This window comes from Nansenia antarctica (genome assembly GCF_963989245.1).
Source record: "Nansenia antarctica genome assembly, chromosome: 12".
NCBI lineage: Eukaryota > Metazoa > Chordata > Actinopteri > Argentiniformes > Microstomatidae > Nansenia > Nansenia antarctica.
In genome coordinates, this window is record NC_137682.1 from 22,373,935 (window position 1) to 22,399,516 (window position 25,582).

General features: G+C 42.6%; 1 protein-coding gene across 1 annotated transcript in view; it reads right to left on the reverse strand.

Annotated features, from left to right (window-relative positions):
- LOC308169009 (neoverrucotoxin subunit beta-like) overlaps positions 1 to 25,582 on the reverse strand; it is a gene marked incomplete at its 3' end in the record, with an annotated part of 34,054 nt that overhangs the window by 2,675 nt on the left and 5,797 nt on the right. Inside the window, exon 3 of the mRNA XM_080543647.1 lies at positions 24,682 to 24,776. Within this exon, the coding sequence (XP_080399773.1) occupies positions 24,682 to 24,776 (95 nt within the window). The remainder of the gene's footprint in view (positions 1 to 24,681; positions 24,777 to 25,582) is intronic.

A 25,582-nucleotide genomic window follows, 5' to 3' on the forward strand; every position in this document is an offset into this window, starting at 1 on the left:
TCAGTCAGTCTTGTGCAGTCAGTCAGTCAGTCAGTCTTGTGCAGTCAGTCAGTCAGTCAGTCAGTCAGCCAGTCAGTCAGTCAGTCAGTCATGTGCAGTCAGTCAGTCAGTCAGTCAGTCATGTGCAGTCAGTCATACAGTCAGTCAGTCAGTCAGTTATAGTCAGTCAGTCAGTCAGCCAGTCAGCCAGTCAGTCAGTCAGTCAGTCATGTGCAGTCAGTCAGTCAGTCAGTCAATCAGTCAGTCAGTCAGTCAGTCAGTCAGTCAGTCAGTCAGTCAGTCAGCCAGTCAGTCAGTCAGTCAGTCAGTCAGTCTTGTGCAGTCAGTCAGTCAGTCAGTCAGCCAGTCAGTCAGTCAGTCAGTCAGTCTGCTGGCTTGAAACATCGTGGTTAGCACAAAAACGACTTCCTGTTTCTTTTTGACCATTTTAATTGAGTTAACAATTAAAGTAGGTAACCTAACATTTACCCAGATAAGATTTAGTATAGTTGTCTAAGTCACTTAAGTGAGACTTTAACATGAATAATGACTGTAATAAGCCATTTGCTAGTGTCTTTATCAAGCTGTTCAGGTTTTTTGTTCAGGTTTTGTGAATGCAGATTATATCAAATCATGCTTACTATGACATGAATGAATGTTGATGAATGTGTCCTTATTGTAAAGGGTTACTGGATCATGTGTTATTCCTCAGACCTATCCCCCTTTTCTCTCCCTTTGTTTGTCCATCCCTTCATCCCTTTATCCCTCTCTGGATTCTTTTGTTATATTTATCCCCATTTGGTTATTCCCAGATGATTGAACATGTAGATATGTCATTTTATTTAGAACGTTTTATTCATAACTTTTGAATCAAAGTTTATAATAATATTATATTGAATATCATCCTTTTTCCTGTCGTTTATTTCATTTCTGGTCATACTCCTCCTCCCAGGGGCGTGTCCAGGGGGGGGGCCAGGGGTGGCTCGGGCCACCCCTGAAATCTGATTGGCCACCCTAGGTGCCACCCTGATTGATTGGCTATCTGCCTAGTCACTCAGAGCAGAGGCCACTTCGCGCCACGAGACGAACTTTTCGAACAGAACACATTTGATCAGCGGTGAGGTGTGCTGGTCTTGGCGCTCCTGAAGAAATGTGAGTACCATTAATAACGTTAGACTTTTGCATAGCTACATATAGGCTACGGTGTTGTGCTAGTGGTTAAAACGTTTTGCTTCACTTGGAATCAGAGTTTAGGATAAAATTCGCTTTGCTCTGCGTTGTTTGGAGCTGTGAGAACGCACATTCGAAGTCACTCCCGGAGCAAACAACCAACACATGCTCCGGCGCTTGAAAAGGGTGGTTTCGCTCCGATTAGAAACGACGCATCGAGGCTGTCCATAGGAAACCAACAGCGCATGCGTGTTGATCTGGATAAGAGCGGGACGAACGGGCAGTTTTCTATTTTCCTGACCAATCAACTACCACGTCTGTTGCTTCAATTGCCTGTTACTTTGTTTACATAAAGGGATGTGAGAACGCAAACTCATCCGCTTGCTCTGGGTCATGATTCAGATTTTCATGTAAGAACATGACCTTAGTAGCCCAATTAAAGTATACAATGGGGAGTGGAGACAGAAATGGTAATAAAAAGCACAAAATGGTGTGTACAAATTCACCAGAATGCAGGGAATTAAGTGTTAAATTCTCAAAATTGTGCCACCCATGCATAACAAGGTGCCCCACCTGGGCCACCCCAGTGAAAAAGGTCTGGACACGCCACTGCCTCCTCCTAATGTTTCCCCTCAGTATTATTATAGTATTATAACGCCACTGACCTCATGTCTTTTAGCTTGCTTTTATAGTTGTTTTTATTTTCTTAAGATTGTTGTCTTATTTGCACTTGACACCACGGACCTCATTGTCTCTTAGCTTGTTTTATAGCATTTTTTGTCTAGTGTGTAATATTTGTGATATGTTATAATATAACATATCACAAAAAAACAGAAAACATATTCACAAACATATACACATATTATGTGTATATGTTTGTGAATATGTTTTCTGTTTTTGCACCTTCAGAAGAACCACTACAATGTCATTGTACAGGCAACTGTACAAGGACAATAAAGTCTATTCTATTCTCTCTCTCTGCCATCTGGGTCTTTTGTCACTCTGTTGCCTTTTGCATCTCAGCCTTTCGTTACGTGTGTGTGTGTATGTGTGTGTGTGTGTGTGTGTGTGTGTGTGTGTGTGTGTGTGTGTGTGTGTGTGTGTGTGTGTGTGTGTGTGTGTGTGTGTGTGTGTGTGTATGTGTGTGTGTGTGTGTGTGTGTGTGTGTGTGTGTGTGTGTGTGTGTGTGTGTGTGTGTGTGTGTGTGTGTGTGTGTGTGTGTGTGTGTGTGCATGCGTGCGTGCGTGTGTGTGTGTGCGTGCGCGTGCGTGTGTGCGTGCGTGTGTGTGTGCGCGCGCGCGTGTGTGCGTGTGTGTGCGTGTGAAAGAGAGACAAAATGAGCATGTGTGATGCATGTGCTATCTTTTTCCCTCTTCACCTTCTCTCATTCTCCCCTGTACCTCCTGCCTCCATTCCCCCATTCCCTTTTTCTCTCTCTCTCTCTCTCTCTCTCTCTCTCTCTCTCTCTCTCTCTCTCTCTCTCTCTCTCTCTCTCTCTCTCTCTCTCTCTCTCTCCCTCTCTCCCTCCATCTGGCAGTGTGTCTATTTTGGTGAGAGACATTAACCATTAGGGGCTGGGTGTTGGGAAGGCAGCAGAGCTTTTAACAGTCAGTCTTAAGGCTTAAGTTCACAGTGAACTCTCTCCCTCTCTTACACACACACAAAACACACACTGCGGTCAGCCCCATGCATGACATCCTCAGTAGGTAGTATTAAGCCTTTGGTTTAAGAAAGCTCCCAATGATCCATCTAATAACAAAAAATAATTATAGGAAGGAAGAAAGTAGCCTGGCTAAATATGCACTCTCAAAACGTTACAATGGTTATAATGGGAGAACGATCTCCATCCCCCATCCCCCTCTCCCGGATGACACCCGTAGTGATGCTCTAACAGTCCCCGCTTCCATAGAGTTGATACCACTGACATTCCTGATATAAAGCTGGATTCTTGCTATCCCTGTTCATATCAGTAACAGAACAGTTAATCGTGAGTCAGAATTTTTAATACACCCCTCAAATTGAATCTCTGTACCCTGCCACACAGCGCACACAGAGACCAAACACAAAACCACTCAAGCTAGCACTTTTCAATGCCAGATCCGTAGTTAATAAGTCTTTCTTAATCAACGACATGATTAGCTATACATTTATTTATAACAGAAATTTGGTTAGATGAAGATAACAAGACACCAATTCTTATTGAGTCAGCCCCCCCCCCCCCCCCCCCCCCACACACACACACACACACACACACACCAGTGGAGGCTCCTCCATAGAGGTGGAGGAGGCCTGGCCTCCCCAATAATTTGAGAGAAGAGAGAGAGATTTAAAAAAGCAATAATTATATTTTTTATCAGACACACAACATACAATTCAGAACAATACTTCATCCATTTCTAATATTTATCCTGCAGAACAGCACTCATACACGCGTGTGGCGGAAAAAGGTACTACACGGAGGCCAGGCCTCCTGTCGGAAAGTGGTTTCTCATAGAAGTCAATGTAATGCAATTTTTTTCATGGCAATATGTGATTGGCCAAATCACTGAAAATGGGTGGGAACAGGAGGCCTGGCCTCCGTGTAGTACCTTTTTCCGCCACACGCGTATGAGTGCTGTTCTGCAGGATAAATATTAGAAATGGATGAAGTATTGTTCTGAATTGTATGTTGTGTGTCTGATTGACATAGTGTTTGAGTGCTTTTGACATGTCATTGATTGTATGTAGTATGTTGTGGTGAATGTTGTGAGCCTGAGCAGAAGGGACAATAGCTGCTGCAGGCGGACCAGAGATTCATGCCAATTGTTTTGTTTATTTGATGACCCATTGTGCAGGCAATAAAAGCTGCTTCATCCACCATCCTGAGAGTGTCCCAATCCCTTCAGTACCGCCAAACACAAATTAATAATTTTTAACAAAGACAGATAAGAAGAACAGGGAACATTCCATCGCGAGTGAAGCGAGCAAGCGGAAAAAAAATTGGCCTCCTCAATTCTGGAAGTCACCAGCCTCCACTGACACACACACACACAATTAGAACCTTAGATGTCGTTAGATCCCATAAGAAAGCAGGTGGAATCACCTCCTTTTTCAGAGACAGTTTTAACTGCAAACAGACATCATTCAGAGAATTTTCATAATTTTAATATCTTTCAGTTGTTTTTAAATGCCCACCTCGAATCCTCTTCATAATTTTATACAGACCGCCCCAATACTCTACTATCTTTTTCAATTCCCATAACTGAGTTTTTTTTCCAAAGGTTAAAATCAAGTGTTGAAATCTCCCAGAATGCCTTGCGAATCATCGACAGGATGGTAGTGGCAAACACACAAGCAACAAAAGAAAACCACAAATGTAATTATTTATAATTAATTATAATAAAGATTTTAAAATGTATGATAACCATCATATTATCTTAGTTTAATGTATTTTCAATGTATTATCGACTTTTATTAGATGCTAGTATGCTGATGTCTCTAGCTAGCTATCAACAATGTTTTATGGCTGATTTGTGCATGACAGTCCCGCATTTTGACATATTTCCAAGTCGCATTTCCCCCATTTGATGGTATATGATGCCCAAAATGTTACTTAAGTCCACCAGCGAAGTTGTTGAACTTGTTACCGCTCCTCAAATATCAGTGCAGACTGGCAGGGTAGGAGCTGCACGGTTTGCTAGCCTACAGAGCACCGCTATTCTGTCATGAACTGGCCTGGTAATGAAGCATTGTTCTTTTTTTATTTGATGACTTGTTTGATCGATTGATAGCATGAAACCTAAGTTGTGAACTGCAGACAGATGTGACCTGGTACTATCGTCATATGTATCTTCCCATACACTCTCTCACTAGTTTCCCTGGACCCTCAGAGATGCACAAATGATTTCTATTAGTGGTACAGTAATAGTGGGCTCTGTTCTTAGGCCATTCTCTTGAGTGCTGTTGTCTCTCATTCTTCCCTGATGAACCACACAGACATCAAGTAAGTAAGAAAGAGGAGAGAGAGAGAGAGAGAGAGAGAGAGAGTGTGTGTGTGTGTGTGTGTGTGTGTGTCGCGCTTCCGTATGCAGGAGTCCCCCATGAGCTGACCTTTCATTTGAAGACAATCATGTTGTCATGACACCCTGGAGCACAGCAGCTCGGCCAGGCGTCACTTTTCCTGCCTCATACACAAGAATCAAGCACTGGGTGACATTCATGACACTATGACCTATGCTTTTGCTATTCACCCTTTTCACATCGTGTCTTATTTTCTATCTCTCCTTTTCTCTTCCTTGATTGGGTTTTTGAAGTAGGGAGGAGTGGGTGTTATTTATACTGATAACAAGGTACCTGCTGGGTGCCTTCTTCTATAGACCACTTTTATAGGATCTTTGTGTGTTTGCATGTGTGTGTGTGTGTGTGTGTGTGTGTGTGTGTGTGTGTGTGTGTGTGTGTGTCGCTAGGTGGATTTAATTAGCTGAGCTCATCACCCGTTTAATTGTCTGCTACTAAAAGAGGGAAAGATTGTGAAAGAGTTTAGAATCAAAGAGGGTTTTGACTGTTTTAAGTCTTGTCAACTCTGTATTGTCATCCAACATTCCCCGTTGCTTTGTATTGTGTGTTTTGTGTGGACCCCAGAAAGAGTATCTAATGGGTATCCAAATAAACAAATAAAGATCACTATTGTGGTCATTTTATTTGTTATTTATGCTTCAGTCAGGAACTAGACCAAGCAGAAGCTTATGTGTCTTGGTGAAACCCATTGATAGTCTATCATAACTGGATACAGTGAAACAAGGACCGCCCACTGGATTCCTATGAGAGATACAATTGATGCAGTGAAGCCAGAAAATGGGCCATTTATGGGGGCTGTCGTCTTAAATTGTGCATAATATTATTTAAACATGCAACATTATTTATTTCTCTTAATCTCAATCTGTTTTAACATTTGAAATTCAGAGTTATCACATTTCTGAACATTTTTGGAAATATCTTTCTTGACAGTAGTGTATGAATGGGTACACCTGATTTGTGCTTTTGTACAAATGATCACTTCTGTACACATTTTTAGGAAATCATTAACTGTCACATCTTCAAATCATGAACTCTGTCCCATGTTTCTACAAATTATCAGTTACTCAAAAAAATGTAAAAAAACATTTATACTAATCACCAAATCTGGAGCATTTTTAACAAATCAATCATCTGTTACACTTTGAATGTTTTCACATTTTTGTACAATATTTGAGTCTAACGTTGCCATGGTATTTCACTGAAAACATCTGTTTTCTTTTTCTTTGTCTGTGAATGCCTGTTAGTGGGAAGCCTGGCACTGCATGCTGCTCACTAGTGTAATCTGGGGGATCATTTGCCACTGCAACTCTGAGTGAGTCTTGTAGATGTGCATCATTATACAACAGTTAGTTCCGACCAAGTAATTTGATTGGACAAGAGGCATTCCATGAGTTACGATATACAGTATAACAGCACTGGGACTTTTAACTATATGTATCACTCCGCCGCACAGGTGTTGAATTACCGTTAATTAGACTACATTAACGGTCATATAGCCTAGCCTACAACAGAAACAGAAGATGGATATATTTCCAAATATAACATTTGACTTAAATTATGAATCAGAAGGAGAGGAGGAAGGTACTTCAGTGCAAACCCCCAGGTGTGCTGATATGACACCGGCCGACCTGGACAAATTGGAGAAGAGTAAAAATGAAATTAACACCGTAAGGCAAACAACATGGGCCTTGAACTGCCTCCAGGCTTGGCTAAGCCTTAAACATATAGACATCAACATTCAGTCCATTGAGAAGGCCGAGCTAAATACAGTCCTGAGGCAGTTTTTTGGGTCCATCCGGACAACTAAAGGGGAGCTCTACAGCATCAGCAGCTACCTTGGGCTTCGTGCTGGTCCAGTCGAACAGTCCCGTTGCGGAACAATTTTTTCTTGACGGAGCCAAAATAAATGATTAAATAAACAAACAAATAATAATCTGTTGTCACTTATTACTGTTCATTAATAAATTGCGCTGTAGAACTGTTGTATAAAAGCAATATCACACTTGAGGTCGCCTGGCGGCCTCGTACCTACGACCGAATCACAGCCGTGCTGATATTCAGTATAACACACTCCCTCTCGTGTGATATTGCTTAAGTAAGGCGTGCTCTGTGGTTGTCCTTAATGAAACACAGAAAAGGCTGATTCACAGAGATAGGTTGAACCAAAAAGGCAGGCAACTTTCATACCTTTGTACTTGTCTGTGTCCACAAGGCACCAAAGGTTTGGTGCACCCTGATGGGCTTTGAGGTGGATGTCATTTTGCAACGTTAGGATTTCAATCTCCACCTGTCCAGCATCCAAGTTGAACGTTGCACTTGAAAGTTGCTCAGCAATGCATGTCATGTCCACTTACATGAAAGGATTTGCAATGAATATCACACATGGCTCAAGTTGATCAAAGTCACAAAACCTGTTCTCAAACTCTTGACCAAGTCTGTTTATGACTTGAGAGTACTTTTCTGCAGCTTTGTCAAAAGCCCCAGATGCAGAAGCATTGTCATTCAGCACGGACGGCACTGAGGGAAAGTGCAGCACTTTTTTTCTCTGTAAATGCACAGAGAAAGTGTACATCTTAGCTTTAAATGCGTTTACAGCGCTTATCATGTCAGCGACAGTCTTACGTTTGCCTTGCAGCTCACAGTTCAGATGGTTCAGTTTCCCAGTAATGTCTGTTAAAAATGCAAGGTCAAGTATCCATACAGTGTCCTCGAGCAGCGAGATGTCTTCCCCTTTGGATTGCATGAACTCTTTGATCACTCACCCAAAAGTGCCAAAAAACGCAGCAAAACCCATCCCCTGCTGAGCCACCGGATTTCTGTGTGTAGTAACAGGTCACTATATTCAGCTGACAGCTCCTCCAATAGCACCTTGAATATTCTGTGTTGTTGGAGCGTGCCATTTATTATCTTCACGACGGGAGTCATCACATGATCCAAGCCGGTGACTTTTGCTCATAACGCCTGCTGGTGAATGATGCAGTGGTAATGTAGGAATTTTGGAAACGTCTGTGTCACCTTTACATTGTGCAATGAAGCCTGCATGTCGGCCCGCCATGGCGGGAGCCCCGTCTGTACACCAGCTTTTCCAATGGCACCTTTTTCTCCACGAAGAACCTCTTCACCGCGTTGTAGATGTCAACTCCCCTCGTTGTTGTCTTCAAGGGCAGTAGTGTCAGGAGCTCTGTTTCAGTGGAGGAATCATCAAACACCATTCGGATAAACATCATCAGCTGCGATGTACTGCTGCTGTCCACGGACGTTGGATGCTAAACCACTTATAGCCATATTCATTTTAATTAATTTTGCCATTTAGCAGACGCTTTTATCCAAAGCGACTTACAATTACGAATGACAGGGACATTCCCCCTGGAGTAACTGAGGGCTAAGTGCCTTACCCAAGGGCACACTAGTAGTGGTGTGGCTTCAGGCGGGATTTGAACTCACAACCTTCCGATCACAAGTCCAACTCACTATCCACTAGACCACCACTACCCCCCGTATCCTGGTCCAGCTGCTCTGTGAAGATCCCGGACATAGCCGACACTTTTCTACCCATCGTACTTGCCCCCAGTTGGACATCAGAGAGAGTAGAGATGACATCGGGCCTGATTGATTGATTGATTGAGTTTATTCATGGATCGAGTAAAAACAGTCATCCAAGGGATGACATGTGAAAGTGTGAGCACTTATTTCCAACATGGTCCTTTGATATTAACATACAAGACAACAATAACATCAAACAATCATTAAATAAACATTACCCCCCCCCCCCAAACAAAGGGATTAGGAACTTCTAGGAAAAATAAAAATAATGAAAGTAGGCTAAGAATAAAATAATAAAAGTAGGCTTTCCTATCTGTTCACCTTGCTCCAGAGGTAAGCTCTAACCTGTCCTCTAAAAGCCCTCCTAGTTTCTGCTTGTTTTATATTAAGTGGAAGGCTGTTCCACAGTAATGTTCCAGTATAGAAGAAGGAACTGCGAGCTACACTATTCACTCTGGAACCTTACAGGAACGCACACTCGCCCTGGTGTTGTGACTGTGCTGAGTGTGGACTATGGCTGTGTTCGGAATGGTATACTAGCATACTGCATACTAGCATACTCAATGAGTATATACTGCATACTGCCTACTAAATTCATAATAAGTATGCGAAAACCAGCCGACCATTTACACCAGGGGTCCCCAAACTACGGCCCGCGGGCCGAACACGGCCCACCCACACACTTGGACTGGCCCTTTGAACAACATCGCCCCCACGCACTCTCAACAATGCCAGAAACATATTTTGAAAATTAAACTTTAAATATATGTTTTAATCATATCATATCTGTATTTGATATTAAAGGTTGGCTTTCAAATTAAAATGTCCCCCTTAGTTATAAACTATTTTCATTAATTACATTATTAGTTAGTTTCACCCGCCCACAGAATGCGGTACATTCAACATAACGTTCCATAGTGAACGAGCACGGATCTGTAGCAGGTGCACGCGAGCTAGAACGAAAATTCAGAGAGATGAAAAATGGCCAAACAGTTGGTAAAGAGAAAAGTTGATTCAGAATGCAGGGTTTTTAACCAACAGTGCACAAGTGATTATTATTGTTAAATGCAAAGAAGTTTGTCAATAAATGTATGAATGTGGTCGCGGAGGAGGTGTGTCCCGCGGTGAGTCTGTCCGCAAGTAGGCACCAGATGAATTGAAACAATAGGGGATTAGATAATGTAAATGCCCAGCTGCAGGAGAAAACGAAATCATTTTACAGATGTTCATGATCTGTGTCAAGCAGGGTTTTTCCTGCATAGAGAATTATGAGGCGGCCGCCTCCGTCATATTTCTAGCCGCCTCCAGCTCTCGACAAAACTCTGACGGTCGTATTTTCTACAAGCGCTGCACTCGGTGGATTTCTGTAATTTCTAACTGCAATTGCGGCATTGCGCCGACGTGGTGGCGGGGGCGCTGTTTCGCAAATAAGTTAGCTTTCGTATTTGCTAGCGAAATAGCTGATAGTTGATGTTGACTGCTCAAGGAGAATACACATTTGAAAGTACAGAATGCCTGAGAGCCGTATATTGCATTATATTACATTACATTTTGAATGGTCATCTGGTGCCTGAATATTGTGTTTTCCTTTACATAAATAATGACATTTCCACCATAAATTGATGCAGAAAGGTCACAAATTGGAGCATCTAAATTCACCAGAATGCAAGAAATTAAGTGTTTGATGCTCGTTTAAGGACCCCCAGACAGCCCTGCTTCATGGGTCCCCCCGTGTATGATGAGGGTCCTCCCTCATGTATCAGACTGTAAAACTGATTATATTTCATTTGACATATCACTATAGGTATAAATTCCATCCAAATTCAACTGTTTAGACTTTGTTTGAATGAATGAATGGTCTTTATTGTCATTGCTACAGTACAGGTACCAAACAACGAAATCCACCAGTGCTCTCCTGCGCGCAATTGCTTAGCGCAACCGCCTCCATTTCACACCGTTCCACTCCGTTCCATATTATTTATGTTAGAGACCGACCCAGGCCCCCCATCACAGAAAGGAAAATTGATGTGGCTCTCACAGAAAAAAGTTTGGGGACCCCTGATTTACACAGTACGCATACTGCCTCCCAGAATGCATTTCGCCGGGAGCGGCGAATTTAAACCTCCATTTTAAACCTCCATTAGCTAAAAGCTGAAATGTTGCCTTTACAAGTTTCGTATATTTTGGTATCTGTTACTGCTAAAAATGAAGAAGAGTTCTTGAATTTAAGACTTGTTTATTCAAAAAAGCAGGTTACACAGCATGGCCCCTCAATGGAGCTGGTGGTCCGAATCGGTCACAGGATATTAAGTCAAAGATATGGATATGAAGAAAAAGAGAAAGAGTCCCTCTGTGTACAGGATTTTATACCCCCCCCTTGTCACTGTCGCTGAGCCAATCAAAACAGAGTCCACGTCATTTTAATTTGGTTAGATACAAAGTTTTCCAGTGAGATCATAGTAGGTGAGGTCATTTTCTGTCCTGTAAATAGGATGTTATTAATGCAATTCACCCTATGGTCTAATACAATTCTAATGCAATTTATGCTATGGGCGTCTTTCTGGCTCGGGCCCTAATGCAATTATATCTACTCATGATGATATTACAGCCTCTGCACATGCATGTCAAAAGGCCATTGTGTGTATTAGAGGGCCATTGCTATGGTTACAGAGCATGAAAATACACGACACAGCCCCCCTCGGAACACGCAGAGTGTGTTCCGAAACTAAACGACAGACAGAAAAACTACATCATCCCATCAACACATCAACAACATCAACACATCAACACATCAACACATCAACACATCAACACATCAACACATCAACACATCAACAAATCTTGGTAGAACCTCCACACAGACCAACCCAGGACCAGTACTATGAACCAAAGATAACACATACAAAAAATAGAAAACAACCAATAATAAAAAGAATCTTGTAAATAACAATCACAATTAAACCACACTCAGTTCATCATGCATAATACAAAAACTGAGATACAGAAATTTCCAACGACCGATGTTTCCCTCGTCCTCGAAGCGGCAGGGTCAGAGGTTGCTAGCACATGGCCCCAGTTGGAGAACAGCCTTTACCGCTGTCTCAGATTGATAACACTTTCATAGTCAGGAGCTTCCATTGTCGCGTAACCATTACATCACTTCACAACTGACATCAATCACATGATATAGAAAGAAACAAACAGGAACCGAAGCAAACAATCACAAAACATCACTTAATAAACAAATCATCAAAAGAGGAAACAAAATCAGAAAGCAAAGCAGAATCCAGCTTTTGCTCATCAGCTATGTCGGCCATCATTAAAGCATTAACCGGAACATCAGAAATACACTTTCCAAAACATTTGATTAAAATACCAAGTAACATAATACAGATGATAATGACAACAAGAATAATAGCGACGGACCTGATCATATTACCAATACCTGAAAAAGCAGAATCAAAGAAATCCAATGTATTCCAACCGTGTTCTTTACGTAAATCCTCTATACCCTTCTTGTTAGATTCATGGAAATCATACAGAGCGTTACCAGAATCCGAAATATAACTGCAGCATTCACCGCCTATCAAAGCACAAGTACCACCCTGACTGGCCAAAATAATGTCCAAAGCCATTCTATTTTGGAGAGCTACATTCTTAGTTTCAGTCAATTCAGTAGCCAGGGCAGATACTACAGCATCCGAAGCATTAATGTGTTTTTCAAGAACGGATGATAGGGCACTTAATTCAGTCTGAGAGTTGTAGACACCATAACTTGGGAATATTAGGCCAAAAAACTTCTGAGCGGTAGATAACGCCCTACGACTACGATGGGTTGCTTGTTTGTGAAGTACAGACATCTCCTCCCGAGTAACTTTCCTAATCAAAGGTATCAGATGAGCTAAATAACAAAGACCCTCACTCAAAGCAGGAAGCTTAGAGAATGCATTATTATCACACACAAGAAACACACCCTCTGGGAGTTGAAGCTCCGTACCAGGATACAAGAAAATGACACCACCTATACAAGACGCGGCCCCTAGCTGACGAATCGCGCTGCCCTTGAGCCGAGATTGTATGTCAATACAGGTTGTAATATTTACGAGAGGCATGACCTTAAGCTGCGTGGTGCCTTTCTGCCGTCTGGTAGTATTGGTATCATGTAATTTCATTTGAGGCACCATAGCACAATCAACAACTTTACATTTCAATCCAGAAATAACAACTGAACCTCTCCACCGTGTAGAAGTCACACTCCCAGAACATGACAGATGAGGACTCAATGCAGTACCATTCAATTGAACGAACATAGCTTGGATAATATATATCTTCTTCGGACCTGTTGGTTGTGACAAATGTGTAAGCCTATCAATAATAACCTTCCCCACACCGCTAGGCCTATGGTGTTCGTTAACTGCTGCTGTCAGACGTTCCAACACACCAATATCCACACCTGCATAGGAAGAATTTAAAGGAACCAGAATCGTGCTGGGCTGACAAGAAGAGCTCTGGTTCTTGCCCTGTAAAACAAATTGGGCTAAACCCTGCCAATTATAATGAAACCATTCTGCTTTAGTTAACGGTATGGGGAAAAACATAGGAGCAGATGTACTTACAGGGACCTGTTGACAAATCCAGCAATCAGAATAATTCATTTTTGAAGCAAAATCTTTCATGATACTAGTGGCAGAATTAGGGTGGGACCGTGTCCCCAGGTGATTAGAATCATACAACAAATAATCGTCAGTAGCGACTACAATCGCCTTCGTAGAAGCCTTTACAGCAACATTTTCAACCTTTCCTGGTAACTCAACGTGAACATATTCATGCACAAATTTCTCACAGTCCAACGAATAGTAGTGTGGAAAGTCAGGAGTGTTCCTACAAACTTTGTCCTTGAAATTGTTGGATTTACTAGACACCTGTTCACCGATATTACGTCTAGCACACCAATACGAGTTCAACACCTTGTCAACATTAGTTAATGTCACACGAGTTTCTTGCGTGTTGCTTGAGTGTTGATTAAGTGTAACATATTTAGCATCCAGTAAATACCACTCGTCCGCTTCGGCGGTATAGATCAAACAATCATCAACAGTACAACGTGAATGTGGGCAAAGAAAAGCTCTACCTGCTGTGATCATTCTTCTCTGACGTCCAGGCATAACAGTGTGTGAGTGAAGTGTAACATTGTCCAAGGAAGTCAATGGGGTAGGAACACTAAGGGGTATATTAGTCTCTGAAACGGCATGGCTTGAGTTTCCTCCTAATTGGCCTTGGTGTATCACGGGATCTGTCTGGTTGGGGTGTATCACTGACAGGTCTGTGTCTCTCAATGGTACCTTGGTCCGGGCAGCCGCCCGGGTTGCTGACATCTCCGTCTGGAGCATTGTCAGGGTCGGAAGGGGTGACAACAGGGGCAACACCAGGCTTGGTAGAACCCCCAAGAGGGGTGTCGCAGTCACTGGATCCTTCACGATCTCCCTTGGCCCACTCATCTCTGGGCTGGACAGGGTCTGGGACGAGGCCCCCGGCATCATCTGCATCACGGCGCAGATACTCACCAACATCTTCGTCAGCCTGGATGTCCAAGCTGTGGACTTCCTCGTCCCCAGGGGTCTCCTCACCATCCTGCTGAGGCTCTCCCTCATCGTCCTCATTGGGTGCCTTGATGCAGTGATGAACGTGATACCAGGTGGGGGACCCCTTGATTTGGATGGCAGTCCCAGTGCACCGAACGACCTCGTATGGTCCTTCCCGTCGAGCCTCATGCCACTTCCGTCTGTAGACCTTCACGTATACTTTGTCACCCGGTTGCAACGCGTCCTTCCTCTCCTGTGCGTTCACCTCCTTTTCACGTTCCTGTTTGTGGAGCACATAAGAAGAGATACTCTTTTGCCGGTTAGTCATGTACTGTACATAGGCTTTCATGTCACTCTCCAAGAGAGCCAAACTTGGCCCTTTCCCACTGGTTCGTGCACAGGGAGCTGTCATTATTCTCCCCATAGCCAGTTCATGGGGAGTCAAGTGCAGCCCTCGAATCTCACTGGAACGACAGGCCATCAATGCAAGAGGGAGTCCTTCCACCCAATTAAGACCTGTATGCTGACAGACCTTAGAAAGACGGTTCTTAAGGACCCCGTTCATCCTCTCTACCATCCCCTGGCTTTGAGGTGAGTAAATACACCCAAACCTCTGCTTGATTCCCAACTTTTGTAGTATAAGCTTTACCGTCTTATCCACAAATTCCTTACCATTGTCTGACGCTATCCTATCTGGAATTCCAAACCTAGGTATGAATTCCCTGCATAGGAACTTTGCTACAGACTGAGCATCCTTTTTTCGAGTGGGGCATGCTTCTACCCATCTGCTGAACCTGTCCACTACAACTAACATGTACCTGTATCCTGCAACAGGACGAATCATGTCCACATAGTCAATCACCAAATGTTTCATTGGCCCGTTTGGGGTAGGGATATGCCCAGTTCCCACTGGTATTCCAGGTCTGATATTGTTTTTCAAACAGACCACACATTGACCAAGGATATGGTCTATTTGTTCCAATAAATATGGAGCCCAAAAACCATATTCCTTGGTGATCTTGCGTCTTACCTCCCCCCTGGCCACATGTGCTAATCCATGGGCTTCCTGTATCAGCATGCCTAATAAATCTGGGGGTGCCACAACCAGTCCCTCATGATTTCTCCATAGACCTGTGTCATCCTGACTAGCCCCCCTTGTTAACCATAGGTTTTTGTCTAGCGCATTTGCCCCACTCTGTAACATCAACAAATCCTCAAGCGTGACCATGCCCTGTAACTGTGCTTCATGTGTGACCAGCAGAACTTTACCTGCTTTGTCTGCTCCTGTAATGGCTTTGGCTGCATCATCTGCAGCCCTGTTACCTTGTGTGACATGTGATGAGTCAGATCTGTGTGCGGCACACTTCACTATGGCTAATTCCCTTGGTTTCATCATGGCTTGTAACAGCTTCATGATTTGAGCGTGGTGCTGAATAGGCGAACCATCAGTTTTCTTAAAACCCCGTCCCTTCCATACAGCTCCATGTAGATGACACACATTATGGGCGTAGGCAGAGTCGGTGTACACTGTCACTCTTCGTCCGGTTCCCAAGTTGCATGCTTCTGTGAGGGCAATCAACTCAGCCAACTGAGCTGAACAAGGCTGAGGAACAGCCTCGGCTTGTTCCACAATGAACCCTGAATTTTGGGATCGGACTATGGCATACCCAGCACGTAAACTTTCTCCTACCCGGTAACAAGATCCATCAGTCCAATACTCAACGTCAGCTTCCTTTAAAGGCAAAGCTAGTAGATCTGCTCTAAGCTTAGAGTACCTCATAGCTTCCTTCACACAATCGTGTGGTTCCCCATCTTCTGGGGTTGGCAAGGTCTCTGCTGGGTTAAGTGTGTTACATCTTAGTAATGTTACATCTTCCCTTTCCAACATCCTGTAATAATTCCTAATCCTAGGCATCGTCAAAGTATACTTGCCTTGATTCAAAAGATTCCTTAGACTGTGGTGGCAGAGAATGGTAATTGGGTACCCCATTGTCAAGGTTGTTGCTTTCTCGTACATAAGATATGCCCCGGCCATTGCTCTGTAGCATGGCGCGAAACCCATTTCTACCTCTGAATATGCGACAGAGTAATAGGCTATGGGCTGTGGACTAGGTCCAATGCCTGTTGGTTGCGTAAGAACAGCGCAGGCATACTTCCCTTTGGCTGAAGAAGAAACATACAATCCAAATTCTTTGGAATAATCTGGAAGCGCTAAAGCTGGCGCTTCTTGTAATTTGTGTTTAATTGTCTCAAACGCCAAATCAGCTTCCCTTGTCCAAGTAATGCAACATTGGAGTTTATCACTACCTGTTTCCTTAATCATCCCCCTCAATGGAGCGACCAGTCTAGTGTAATCCTCCACCCATGCTGAACTATACCCAGTAATGCCCAAAAACATCATCATTTCCCTAACCGTTCGTGGTTTTGGAGCCTTCTGAATAGCTTCCAAGTGTTCATTAGTGACACTGCGATGTCCCTGTGTAATAGATTGTCCTAAGTAAGTTACCTTTTCCTGGCAATACTGTAGCTTCTTTTTAGACACCTTGTGTCCCTTCTCCGCCAAAACCTTTAACAGTTTAACGGAATCCCTGTGACATGTTTCTTCATCTGGGGCACAAAGGAGTATGTCATCCATGTACTGAATGGCAGTACTACTTATCGTCTGCCCTAACCCGTCTAAGTCCTCCTTCAAGACCTGATTAAAAACATGAGGACTGTGTTTGTACCCTTGTGGCATTCTGGTATATTGATAATGTTGACCTTTGTAGGTAAACCCAAATAACCCTTGACTTTCTACACTAAGAGGTATAGAAAAGAAAGCCCCGCATAAATCAATCACTGTAAATACTTTGGCTGTAGATGGAATCTGAGTCAACAGCACATGAGGATCAGGAACTTCAGCTGGATAGCTGACAACTACCTCATTCACAGCCCGTAGGTCATGTACCAGACGATATGAACCATCAGGTTTCGTTACTGGCAGAAGAGGTGTGTTACTTAACGGATATTGAGTTATCTTCAAGACTCCTGCCTCTAACAATCCTTTGATCTGTGGCTCAATTCCATCAATTGCTTCCTGCTTCAATGGGTATTGGTTTTTCCAAGGGGGTTTTGCACCCGGTATGAGTTCAACTCTCAATGGACGAGCTGATTTCACAAATCCAATGTCTGTACTGTTCTTTGCCCACAGGTCTGCTGGCACATTCTGTATCATTTCTTCTCTGAGGTCTTTTTCAGGTTGTACAGGAAGGATTAGCTGGTTCATTAGCTTCACAGTCTGCGGATGTCCTATTCCTTGAGCAGAGATCATCAGTTTTGTGAACTGTCCATCAATGCTCCTCCAGATAGCAGGGTTTTCTTTTGTCGTTACAAATCTGGCTTTTTCTGAGTCTGCCATCATTGCCCCTAAATGCTTCTGTTTATAGTGTTCAGATATCATAAGTGTCACATGAGGGATGCTACCCTCAATCTTATGCTCCTGATCTAGATAAGTGTCACTGTTTATCTTCATAGCCACTCCCTGAGGGCCTAGGATTATACAACTTGTACTAAGCTGTACCTGTTTTGGCTGATGCTTCAGCCACTCATCTGGGTTTGCATCTGCAACTTCTCTAAAATACTGGAGTGTACAATGCAATGGATCAGTAGGCCTTCTGGCCTCTGACATGTGTGCCAGGATATAATTGTCCCACATCCTTGCTGGTTCCATTAGGTCTGGGCTAAGCCCTCCCACCCAATACACCATAGATGCGTTGTTGTCCATCATGACAGACAGCTGTCTGTTCTCTTGTGGCACTGTCACCCGACAGCCGTCAGGTGTGCATTTCACTGTACAGTTCAATTGGCATAGTGCATCTCTCCCTAGTAGCCCTATTGGCGTGTGTTCTGATACAAGTATTGACAGATCTGCTCTCTGTCCTTTGTACTCTAAGCTTACAAGCTCAGTAGTAGGGATCAGCTGTTTAATTCCCTCGAATCCGATTGTCTTCACATATTTCCCAGACATAGGAAGGTGCGTGGCATCTTTAGGCTTCAGACAGGTGTAGGCTGCTCCACTGTCCACCATCAATTCTAATGGACGTTGGTTGACCGACACCCATATGGTAGGTTCATCTTCAGGCCTGTTTGTCACCACCAGCTGGCACCCCCCTCTCGGATCTTCTGGGCACCCCTATAGCCCAGCTGCTGGGCCTCCGTAGGGGTTCACCACTCCTGGAGCCGGTGTAGCAGGGGGCCTATATCTTCCTTTTTGTTTCCCCCCTGCGCCCCCCTGGTTCTTCTTCCAGCAGGTACGGGCTAAGTGTCCATCCTGGCCGCATTGGAAACATGGTCCTAACATCTTCTTCCCGGCTGCGGTCCATCCCTCTTGTGGTGGTCCTTGGCCAGGCTGGTTGTATGGCTGGTACGGAACCACTTGCACCCCTGGTGGCCCCTGTGGGTATGGATACCCCCCTTGTGGCCCCTGTGGGTATGACTGGGGAGGGACAGTTTGCAGTTGCTGTGGCTGAGATGGGACCTGTAGGGCTATGGTCTGCACTCTCTCTCTGGTTTTCTTGCCTTCAGTCAATTGTACTTGAGTTAGTTTTCTGAGTGAGTCTTCGTCTTGTGCCTTCTGTATCTGAATCTTCTTTCTAAATAATTCTACTTGGTGTGCTACGTTGTCTATATAAACAGCCTTGTTCATGTGTCGTAGCCCCACCACTTCTGCTAACTTGTTCTTAACTGGGGTAGGGAGACCTTGTTGAATCTTTTCCCTGATTATGGCTTTTTCTAACGGGTTATCTTCGGCATCCTTCCCTGTCACACTTCTCCATTGAGAGTGCACACGGGCTACAAAACCCCTGGGATTCTCATCTTCTCCCAGTGGCATCACGATGATATTGTCTGGGTGAATGTGAGTAGGGTATGTCTCTCTGATTGCCTTCCACAGCCTGCCTCTGTTTGCTGCGAAGAGCTCTGGGTCATAAACTGATGTACCGATATATTTATGAAGTCCTGCCTTCGTCAATATTTCCTGCATGGTGTCCAATCCTGTAATAAAGGCTAAGAGTCTTTTCAGGTCTCCCATCGCGGCCTGCGTCCCTGTCAGTCTCACGTCCATCTCGTTAGTCCAAGGGTGACCCCCATCTTCTAGGACTGGGAGTTTTTCGATCACTTCAGACAGATCTGTATGACCCCAAGGACGATATTCTATCTTGTTATCTCGAAACAGCACCGGGAAGATCCCCTGAATTTCCTCTTCCTCCGATGCCTTCCCTCTTGGTCTAAGGTCATAATTGCTTACTAGTGGCTTCGTTCTTTCGTCCCGCCTTGGTGTCGCTGTAGACCTTGGGAGGTTCGGCTGGGATGTATGATGTGATGTCACTTGAGCTACCTGTTCTAACAGTTCCTCTATCTGTCGTATACAACTTTCCTCCTCTCTTAGGCTTCTCTCTTGGAGTTTTCTTGCCCTCTTTCTTAACTCCTCCTTATCCTTTTTCACCCTTTCTTCCTCCTCTTCCTCCGACATCTTCTTCTTTTGCTTTAAGCTCTCTTTCTTCTTCTCTATCTTCAGAGACTCCTGCTCATCTTCAGAACCACTTTCTTCTTTTCCCTTTTTATAGCGTCTTGTCCTTCCCTGTTTTTCGGCCCTGGCTATTAGTTTTCTGATCTGAGCACTGTAACCTCCCTGTGCATTGCTGTCAGCACCGGAACATTCGCCTTCACCTCCACTGCCATCTTCACTGTCATCTGTCTTGTTCTCTGGTTCGAAATCCACGGTCACTTTCGCTCTTCCCCTCTCTAGTACATTATCACCCTCATCTTTGATAGTGAAGGCTCCGTTCGTACTTAGGACGGGGACCTGAGGGTAGATCCGCTGAGAATTGTCCTCCAGTATCTTGGCATAGGGAGGAGGACTGGAGATTGGAGCTGTGTGTGAGAATGGAATGTTCACTTTCTCTTCCATTGCTTTGGCCAATTCATCTCTTTTTTCTGGATCCATGTGAGCTGTTTTCTCATTCCAAGCTAATGCTACTTTCTGCCCCTCTACCTTGAAGAGGTCTAAAATAGCTAACTCTAACCTGCGTTTCTCTGATCTAATCTTTCCTTTTTGATGCGCCTTATGTGCATTGATAAGTATCTCCAATGTTGCAATTAATTGTAAGTCAAAGGTGCCCTCTTCTGGCCATGGTTGTTCAATGTCTGCCCAACGAATATTCCATTTCGTTGACATTTTGCTAATCTCCTTAACAAGAGGATTCATTTTTTCCACTATAGCCACAGGGGATGAATTTGCTAATATTCCCTTATCTGTATTAACAGCCCTCACAATTTTACTGGGTTTGGCTCCCATGTCTGAAATATTTATACTGCTTAATATGCTGAAAATATGCTATAAGGTGTACTTTTCTTACAACCCACCTTCTGTTGCCGTATCTGCTAAACAGATGCTAGTCCAACTTTTAACTGCGTCAACTGTCTACACAGAACATTACAATTCAGAACAACGGATTGTTTCAGTGGTATTGTGTATTATTGACTTAAATGTAATCTATGTGTGTGTGTGTTTTAATTTAAATTTAATTAAAATTTTAATTCAATTTAATTTAAATTATTTAAATAATTATAACTAATTAATCACTAACAATCAATTATCACTATTAATTAATATTAATCAATTATTAATAATCATAACTAAATAATCATTCAATTTAAATTTAAATTCAATTTAATTTCAATTCAATTCAATCCAAATTTTGTTTAGTTTTAATCTAAATGTTTTTCCCTTATTGTGTATGAATGTGTATCACTTAATTGCTCAATCAATACTAATTATAGTTCAGGTCAACTTTAATTATTAAACTACAAAGGCTGTTCAACACAATTTATCAAATTACAAAGGCAGGTCACGCTCTAAGTCTTTCTGATCCACAAACCCTTGATTGATCAATCCTCAGATAGAAACTGTTCTGCTATTCTTTAATCAAAAACTGTGAAAAAGAACTTAACTTGAAATAAAAAGATGTAAAACACGAATAATGACAACAACCTGTAAAGAAATCGATTTATTTTGGAAGGAATAAAATGATTAATTATTAATTACAATCTGTAAAGAAATCGACTTGTTATTTGAAAGGAATGCATAATTAATTAGACTTAGTCATTGACACTTCATTGATGTAACCCTGTGAAAGAAAACGTTATCATTGGACTATTACAATCTGTCCACTAGATAATAAACATTATGTTCCAACATCTTATGTTCAGACAACAAGTAACCGACTTGTCTTATCGTGTTCCGTCCACTAGATGGCAGCAAGTTCCTTCCATAGATCTGATAGGCTCAGATGGAATCTGATTCTGTAAGCAACCGAAAATGTCTTATCGATTGCTTCAGACCACCCTGCCGTGATCTTCAAGTCGCAACCTATTATTTTCTACAATCCATAAACAACCCAACCGTCAAGCGAAAAGAATGAACGATTAGTTAGAATTATTCATTATATAATCATATACATTGATTTAAAACCTGTGGAGTAATGGTTTTCATTAGACAGTTGAATTATCCATAGACCGTAAAAAACAATAGGCTGTGAAAGTAATAGGTTGTCAAGGGGCTAACTCTCTTGGTGTAGTGGTTGCGCGGCCGGTTGGTATGCGGGAGATCGGTGAAAGGCAAGAAAGCAAAATGGAGGAAAAAAGAATCCGTCTCCAGTCTCTGCTGGGCTACGCCCCTCTCCGCGCATGCGCCCGCTTTTCACCAGACTTGCGAATGAAACTCAACAAATATCCCCAAACTACTTTAAAATACCCCAACGATCAACCCACTTTATCTCTAATTTTATAAATACTACAATCTATGTGTAATGGATTCAACCTTATCTTTTATGCAACAATCAAATTCAGGTTCCCTTTGTAGTAGAAAGGATTTTCAACTCCGTGTGTGCATGTGTGCTTTTGCAGCCTTTTTTTCTCTGAAATGAGACACACAGAAAGGGAGGGGATGGGCTCTACCCCACGGTTTTTCCTTGAAAAACCACGGTCTTTTTCACAACTTTTGTTTTCACAAACAGAGCACATTCACGACTCCGCAATATCAAGATTATCTTTCAATGCAGTTAAACGTATTATTTACCAAATGTTTCACTCTAATATTCTCTAATGCCTTTTTTTCCACAGCCTCTGTCTGAAGAGGGACTTGAGCGCCTGCAGGCATAAGGCTCGGACGGCACTAAAGTAATTAGCTCCGCTCCTCACAATGGTCCTTTTGTCTTATCAAACAGGAATTCTCATTCCTTTTACATACAATAACACAATTATCAGCTTATCAAACAGGAATTCTCATTCCTTTTACATACAATAACACAATTATCAGCTTCTCGCTAATCTTAACCAATATTGCCGACCCATTAACAAAACGTCTTCCGTTAATTTCCTGTCGACAGCGCATTCGCAAAACGCGCACTGAAGCAATTCATCCTTTGCTCCACCACACACACGATACTTCTACAATATCGTACAATTACACATTTATGTACAAATACAGATTTCTAAATCCGGCTCTTTAAATTCAATCCAATTGTAATTATCTTATATTTCTAACAGATACTCAACACAAATCTAAATTCTTTTGTTTATAACTTAAGACCATTTAATTACATCAAAGCTGGAAGTCTGACAGAGAGAGAGAGGGAGAGGAGGAGGAGGGGCAGAAGTCAATGGGTTACAGGCACAGAGGGAGAGACAGAGAGAGAGCAGAGAGAGGGCAGAGAGAGGGGGGGAATTGGCTACTTACCTCCAGGCGCTGAGAGAAGTTGAAGAGATGCAAAAATTGACGGTCACTATAATTACTTATAAGCTATTAATTTACTCCTGGCTGGCTCGCCATTATTTCGTATATTTTGGTATCTGTTACTGCTAAAAATGAAGAAGAGTTCTTGAGCAAATTTAAGACTTGTTTATTCAAAAAAGCAGGTTACACAGCATGGCCCCTCAATGGAGCTGGTGGTCCGAATCGGTCACAGGATATTAAGTCAAAGATATGGATATGAAGAAAAAGAGAAAGAGTCCCTCTGTGTACAGGATTTTATACCCCCCCCTTGTCACTGTCGCTGAGCCAATCAAAACAGAGTCCACGTCATTTTAATTTGGTTAGATACAAAGTTTTCCAGTGAGATCATAGTAGGTGAGGTCATTTTCTGTCCTGTAAATAGGATGTTATTAATGCAATTCACCCTATGGTCTAATACAATTCTAATGCAATTTATGCTATGGGCGTCTTTCTGGCTCGGGCCCTAATGCAATTATATCTACTCATGATGATATTACAGCCTCTGCACATGCATGTCAAAAGGCCATTGTGTGTATTAGAGGGCCATTGCTATGGTTACAGAGCATGAAAATACACGACACAAGTGTTAACATGTCATTTTATGAAGTTTTAATATGTTTTCAGGCGAGAAAGTAACCACATATATTCCCAAAATGTGTCCAGTTTACCAAAATAACCCGTTTATATATCTGATCTGACGATTTTTTGCGTCTTCTGTTCGCTAGCTGCGTTCGTAAATTCGCCTTGGAAATCTGATCAGCATTCATGGAATGCCTCTTGTCCACTCAAATGACCTGGTCCCTTTATGACGTTGCACCCAGTGTGCGCTCCGGCGCTCTCAGAGCGATTTTACGAACGCCCTACGTTAGCAGTGAGATTAATGATGAGGTGATGACCCACGAGGCTCACAGAGACAGTCCTGAAAGTCCTTGGTTATAATTTTTTGATTACTAAATCTAAATGAACCCAACAAAATGACATTAAACTGCCAATGAAAAGGGGTACCTGTAGGCAAAATCATTTTTCTGTTTTTTACATGTGCTTAAACTACAGATTGTAAGCTTTCAAATGATATGATGCATCATACATTGAAATCGGAAACAATTGAAGACGACATGAGTATTTGAAAGTTGCTACACCTGAAATCACTAAGCACAGAAAATCCCCATCAAAGATAATGAATCCCCATCAAACAACAAGAAACGAAGTCATTGTGTTATAGATTACACTTATTTAATGAACGTAAAACTGTTCGGAAAAATAACGAGTGGGTACTTCACATCTTCGAGTTGAATGTTAGCTAAAAAAACGAAAATCTGAAAAAAAAAAAAAAAACTTTCAAGACGAATTTCACGTCTTTCTCATTTCCGAGAGGTGTCTGTTTACATCAAATTGTGACACATTTCAACTTCTAAAGTAACGAAGAAATACACTACCGAGTACACCTTTTCCCCCCTTTTTTCTCTCTTTTTTTGCTTGTTGTTGTTCTTCTGTGCGTGTGAGGCTTTCTCCATACATCTGCACCTTTGATATGATTACCGCCTGATGTTTCACTGTCTCCAGAGACTGGATACGAGCCAGGTAGCCCTCTTTGGCCTCAGCCTTCTCGCCTTCAATGAGCATCTCTATGTACCCTGGGGTCGAGAGTGGGTTAGGCCTCAAAGCAATCTTGTTCAGTTGAGCTAAACACTCTGCTGACCTCTCTATTAGGTCCATCATGATATCCTCTAGATGTTCCACTTCCTTCCGTTGCATTTCAATCACATCCTGAGTTAACATCTTTTGCTTTGTGGCTTTCTGATACTTTTCCTTCAGGTCATTTATAGTGCGCTTCTCTCTAACTGTTTCATAGACCCATTTGTACTTTTGATTGATGTGCACATTCCAGTGGCATTTCCCAGGGCATACTGTGCAGTATCCATTGCTTCCCATCGCATTACATCCTCTCTTGTCTGCATCATTTGGTATTCCAGAGGGGATGTGACAAGTTACTGAACACTGCTGACAGTTGGTAATGAAACTTCCAGTGCCAGAAATCTTTTTTTGAACTGGCTTTATGATGTCAACTTCAAATTCAAAGTTCTCATTTGAGCTGATCTCAGCTTCATGACCCTGGATTATCTGTGTTGTCTTCCTTATTTCTTCCAGTTTTGCCAACCCGGCTTTAACCTGTGGCTGCAAACCCTCCACTGCAATTTCCAGCTGTTTGCGCTCTTTGAGGACCTGCTTGGTTAACCTTAAGCTTTTGGTCTCTAAGGTGTCCAAAGCAGAGAAAAACTTCTGCATGCTTTTGACACCCATAACCCAAAACATTTGATTAAAGGTGTCATCACCATCATCTTCATCACAATTTTCATCTGCATACAGAGCTGAATTGTTGAATTTGTAGTGAACTGGAAGACCCTGAGGTGTCTTAGGACAAGGTACTTCAGCGACATTG